The sequence below is a fragment of the Rhea pennata genome, chromosome 4 (genome assembly GCF_028389875.1).
Source record: "Rhea pennata isolate bPtePen1 chromosome 4, bPtePen1.pri, whole genome shotgun sequence".
Taxonomy (NCBI): Eukaryota; Metazoa; Chordata; class Aves; order Rheiformes; family Rheidae; genus Rhea; species Rhea pennata.
Window position 1 is genome coordinate 59,010,577 of NC_084666.1, and position 6,000 is coordinate 59,016,576.

General features: G+C 37.5%; 1 protein-coding gene across 1 annotated transcript in view; it reads left to right on the forward strand.

The window, feature by feature from the left end:
- TNIP3 (TNFAIP3 interacting protein 3) overlaps window positions 1-5,519 on the forward strand; it is a 50,974-nt gene extending 45,455 nt beyond the window's left edge. The window contains exon 14 of the mRNA XM_062574950.1: window positions 5,391-5,519. Within this exon, the coding sequence (XP_062430934.1) occupies window positions 5,391-5,432 (42 nt within the window). The 3' untranslated portion in view covers window positions 5,433-5,519. The remainder of the gene's footprint in view (window positions 1-5,390) is intronic.
- Window positions 5,520-6,000: the final 481 nt, after the last annotated feature.

A 6,000-nucleotide genomic window follows, 5' to 3' on the forward strand; every position in this document is an offset into this window, starting at 1 on the left:
GGGGGGGGTGGGGGCTACAGAGAAACTCTGCAGCTCTTTGCTGTCCACCACATTCACACAGAAAAGAGGACATAGGAGGAATGCAGCTTTTTGGAGCAGAACCTTCCTAAAATGATATGGGAACTGTTTGGAAGGTTCTGATGTGGTTGTAGGGAAAGTAATGCTGTGACTGGAGAAGTGAACAGATTAGTTTGTAGTTCCTCCAACTTAAATGCAGGGTGATTTATTGCACCAGAAAATACTGAGAGGATGTTTATAACAGTGCATGAAACAAGTCCAGCAGCCAATTGCAGATGTGATGCAGGGCAGTATACTTACAGGATCTGAAGAGAATTTTTTTAACCCTGCTTCATTATATGGCTTTACTTCTGACTCCCTTAAAAAAAAAAAATCTTTAAAATCCGTATGTTCTCTTTATCTTATTATTCCTTATCCAGAACATGTGAATACTTCCTTCTCAATCTAACAGTGTGTTGGAAAATCATGGATTTTTCCCTTCACTTTTTTATTCAGTCCCCATTAGGAGGAATTTTCAAGTAGTCCATAATACTGTGGTGTGTGCTGTGTCTGCATTAGTATCTTCAGGGCTCATATTCTTTGTTTCTTTGTTAATAAAACAACAATTTTGTTAGCCATTGATCACAGAAAAGTTCTTCTACAAATTCAAATGTACTTGACTGGATTCAGTTATGTATTATATATAGTAACCTATGTTCAATCTATATTTATGACATTTATTTTGAGCAAGATTTCAAAAATAGAAACTCCATGAATACATGATGAAAGTATTCTTAATATTCTTTCCATTTCTTTGTTCTATTTTGAACAAGTGTTAATTACAATGGTGCGTTTAAATCAGCTAGTGTGCTTAGCAGCATTCCTGAGTCTCATTTCTCAGCTTTCGTTTTCTCATTAGATGATAAACTGACCATTAAATCTTCTCTGTTCTGAACTAGGGCTTCGTTAATGACAAACTAAACACAAATGGAGTAACTTCTAGACATGAGGCAGCCTCTTCTAGAATTGCTATTTCCATAGATTGTTTTTAGGATATACACTTTAGTTTTCCTTACCTGAACAAATTTCCCTTTGACAATGAGTATTTTATGTAAGGATGATTACAAAACATGAGTCTCAGACTGTAACATTAGAATTGAACACAAGTGAATTTTAAAACGTATTTTAAAGATCACTGAAATCTTATGAGAGCCTCCACACTGACTCTAGTTAGCTGTGGGCCAAGGACTCAGTATCTTGTTTGCTATAAATGCCATTGCGACTGCAAAGGCAATGTTACCAAGGAGGGATTCATAGCTTTTTTTTTGTGCAGCTTTGTTTGTGGTGACCTCCCCTGGTTTCCCCACACCTTTGCATGGGAGGAATGTATTTGTACCAAATTCTTTAGGCATCAAACTTAGGATCTTCAGGTTCTCCTATAACCAGCATGAAGGAAGTGTCCAGAGGCAATTCAGAGCATTTGAGTTGGCGTTCAAACTTAAGCCACAGCTTTGTAACCCAAACATATTTTACTTAGTGGCATGCAGAAGGTTGGACTTCCTCCTCTGAGGAGGACAGATCTGTCCATGTGTGGTTAGGGACCTGTGTGTTCAAAGTGATCTTTAGACTCTTAGAGATGCCTAAAGTTATGTAGTGTGAATACCCCCTTGATATCAGAAAGATCCTTTCATGCCAAAAGACTGTGGAAAATATCAGAAGAAAGAAAGAGAGTATGGCAGTGTATAAAGGTAAAAGATAGAAGACAGTTTAAAGAAGAAACGAGATGCTGTCTCACTGTGCTAGCATAGTATTTCCAACAGGATAATTCTTCCTTCCTGCCTGTAGGCCTGGTCCCTCACCATATACTTTGTGCAGAAAACCTACTCCAAAGATGTACTCAAATTCTTACAGCTTAACCAAGTTCTACCAGCTATGCTGGTATAATATTTTGGAGGGAAATCAGCTCCTCAGTTCTCTGTGTTCTTAAAACTCAGCATAACTGGAATTACTTTCTCCTGTTTTTCTTTTTTTCTTTCCTCTTTCTTTCTTTCTTTGGCGTAAAGCATAAAGAATTCCAGCAAGTGTACTTAATGTCACTTTATTTGGCACGCAGTGTTGACTTCCTTCCTTATTCAACTGTGTGAAATTGAAAAGACAGTTAAAAAAGATTGAGTTTTGGAGATTTTCCCTGAACTCATTCTTTTAATCAAAAATTATCTGGAAAAGAGGTTTATTGCTCAAAGCTTACAGAAAACAAGAACTTTTTTGCATGCCATAAGTGCTGGCATGTATTGCCTCTTTCACTTCCAAAATTAATCTTACTGTCTTTGTTTTCTTGGCAGAAGCAGTTACTGATCTTAATGTATGTATTCAAGAACTACAATTATCCTTCAGAATGTTTGATATAACTACTAAATTTCTTCGACCTAAACTATACATTTTGACTTTGAATGCAGTTATGCCAGGTGCAGGGAGAAGCCAAAACTTAGCCCTTCAACTCACTCTCAGCTCAAGGGGTAGCTCTGGTGAAGAGCTGAGAGAGCGATGAGGGCAGATGGTGGCCAGCTCATCTTGGCACAGCTAAGAAGAGCAGCAATCAACCTGTAAAGCCCTAGGGATGCTGACACGAGCACTTTAAGAAGCACAATGTTACTTCCATTATAATATTGTCTCTTGTTCTCTTCCACGCTCTGCTGCTTTCCAGATTTTTACCCTCAAGGTACCTTTTTTACTGCTAATATTGTTATAATTACAGCTAATTGGAGGAAAAAGAAGGGGAAGAGAGTTGTTTTCCACTGAAAATAATGATAGTCAGGGCAGGGAGGGAGGAGGAGAAGGAGGAATGCAAAGCTGCAGAAAAAAGGTTTTGGGAGGTCTTCAATGAAAACCAGACAGAAAAAACTTAAACTGACATCTTAATTTTCCAGGGGGGAGATGGGGGATGAACCCTAAACATTGGTGGTATTAGCTTACCCTCACTGCATACATTACATTGGAAATCATCCATACTGGTTAAGACAGATACTTAATTATCAGCTTGTTGTCCCAATGGGAATGAAAATGTTTAGGATTCTTACTGATCCAACTTGATTTCTGCCACTGCAATGCAACAGAAGTGCTACTCAGCATACACAGTTTCTAACTTCAGAAGCATGAGAACTTGCCTTTATTATGAAAGTCAAAAATCAAATTGAGCTAAAGATCACAGAAAAATTTGTAATTTTCCAGAGTACCAGGCAAATAGGAACAGGATATGTAATTTAAAGAACAGTATGACTTTATTTCTGTGAAACAATGTATCAGGATTTACCTATATGTTGTTGCTTCAAACACACTGGCAGTTTTTTTTTTCCTTCCCCCCGACCCCACTCACCCCTTGAGAATGAAATGTAAGGAAGAATCAAGGCGTTTAAGGGAACTTAGAGTTCTCTGCTATGAAGGCAACATTAATTGTGACATTCTAGTGATAGGTTACATGGTGGTTGTTTTGATTAGCTCATTCTCATTCCTGCTGGCTTGATGAAGCATGCATCTGCTATCTGGAAATATCTTTAGTTCCTCATTGATTAACTAAGGAAGAAATGTAAAAATCAATTTCATCCCATTTGTTCGTTAAAATAGTTGCTGAGTTGTGCTTATCCTGGACAAAACAGTTCAAATTCCTTTGCCTATTTTACATATTTTAAGTATAGAAGTATTCTGTGCCAGGTTCTGAAACCATCTCCTGGTGCAAAATATCCAGAAGGTTGTCTTAATGGTTAGTGTTTGTTTAGGTGAGGCAGATTCGTTGCTAGCTAAGTTTTGTTTCACCCTCTCTTCTGTTAGAGGGGGCTATTAGTTTGAAATGAAATTAGCCTGGCTCTGCATTTGTTATGTTGATTCAAATTTCTACACTGGGATGCTACTGACCGCATTCTGGCAGGGGAAGGACTGAGGTTTTCTTTTAATGGAGACAGAAGAAGTGAAAAGAGAGAAGATGCTGGAAACTCAGGACTAGAATGGCGTATACTTACTTCCTGAAAGCCATTGTTCATTTTTGTTGCATATTCATTTCTATGGTTGTCCATTGTGATACCATAGGGCTTTGTAACTTGGAAGCTGAGAATAAACAGAAGTTTTCATAAATAAATGATCAGAGTTATCTGGAACTCTGTAAATGCAAAACTGGAGTTACAGGGTCTAAGTGTACCTATTCATACTTCCGTCAAATCATTGGTTGCTTTGGAAAAGCTTTATTTTTTAAATAATTCCGTGGAAATCAAGATTGAGATGTGTGCCATGGTGTAAGAATATAGTAGTCCAATGGATATGTGAACTGTGGAATATCTTTCTTTTTATGTATGTGTGTATATATAGATATATGTGTGTGTGTGTGTGTGTGTGTATATATATACATACATATACACGTATGTAAATACCTGTATCTTTCTATCACTTTGTCTATCTATCTCACTCATGCACAAAGAAGTCTGTTAATTGGTGCTCTTCCTGGCTTTCATGGACAAATATAATGAATTATAACTCTAGACACTACCTGCAAAGAAAAAGATGTCACCAAAATATGTAATCCATGGAGTACTGCGACTTGCTACAAATGTGGACATTTTAGATCAAATTTTCTTTCATATATCATACATTTGGATATCATCATCACGGTGCATTCAGAAGTGAACGATGGGGTTACTGTATAGTAACTGCAGAGCAATTCTCTTAGGCAAATTCAGAATACTGCTGGGAATATTTCACTCTTACCGTTTATCTTGTGAGAAAAGTACTGTGTTGCATTTGTGGGGTGTGTGTGTTAGTAGTGACATGTTACAGCATATCAAGAATTTCCTTTGAAACTTCAAGAAGGAAGGCAGGCTGCTTTACATTCGCAATAGTACCTTTCCTTTCTTCAATTATATGTTGTTTTCCTATCTCTAGTGAGTTACTATCAAATACATGTTTGAACCACAGACACCTACTTAACAGTAGGTAGTGCTACTTAATTCTTCTCTCTGTCATTCTTTATCTGCTCTTTTGAGTGCAGCTAATGTTAATCTATACTTAACAAACACTCCTGAATGTCAGCCATTCTTTGTAGAGGTCTGGAAGGATTATATGGGAACTTTTTGTTATTAGACCCCACTGTTTGCTCCGTATCAAGTATCCTCAGGAATAGATCACATTAAAGAGACAGATGGAGACTGCTGGTTCGTTGTGTGATATTCCTATTCTCTTTTCCTTCTTCATACTTACTATAATTTGTGTTGCGCTGATGACAGGCTTGCAATGATGTATAATACTGACTGCAAAAGGAGGGGAGGGGGAAAGCAGAAAATAAGGGAAAGTTAATCATAAGAGAGTAGTACTTCTCCATGCCAAAATAATTTGTATTGATTTACTTGCAGGTACGTCCTCGGAGAAAGGAGCCCATCCCTGACAACCTCTGACCTGGAGGAGTGTAGGCCAAAGGCTGCAAACTAGTTTTGCAACTTCATTATTCTGCTGTGTTTTGTTTTTTGCCCTTAGTTTTTTATCTCTGCAGTGCATATTGTTTATGCTTGGTGAAGTCCTTGCCAGGACAATAGAAAAGCTGATCATTCAGGCTAGTGAGCCTCAGGATCCAGTTAAACTCTGCTGGGAAGCGTCACTGCCCTTTGTTCTGAAGATGCTGATTGTGCTGGCTATGAGAATCTATTAAAATGCCTTATGATAAAAGATGCAGCTATTGCTGGGGGTTCAGAGACTGTCCCATCTGTTTTGAATTCAAGAGCTTTAAGCCCAATAGTGTAGTGATAATTTTTGTTTGATAATTACAGCCTTTTTTATTTGATTCCTGGGAATGATTTGTTGATGTACCATTTTGAATTGAAATGTTGAATGTTGATATACCATTTGAATTTGAAAGTGTATTTTTTTTTCCTGGTTGTTTGATAAAAAAGGAAATCTTCTTTACTGTCTTAACATACTTGTATAATTGTCATCAGGGTACTGCAAATGCCATGCCAAATAAAAGGT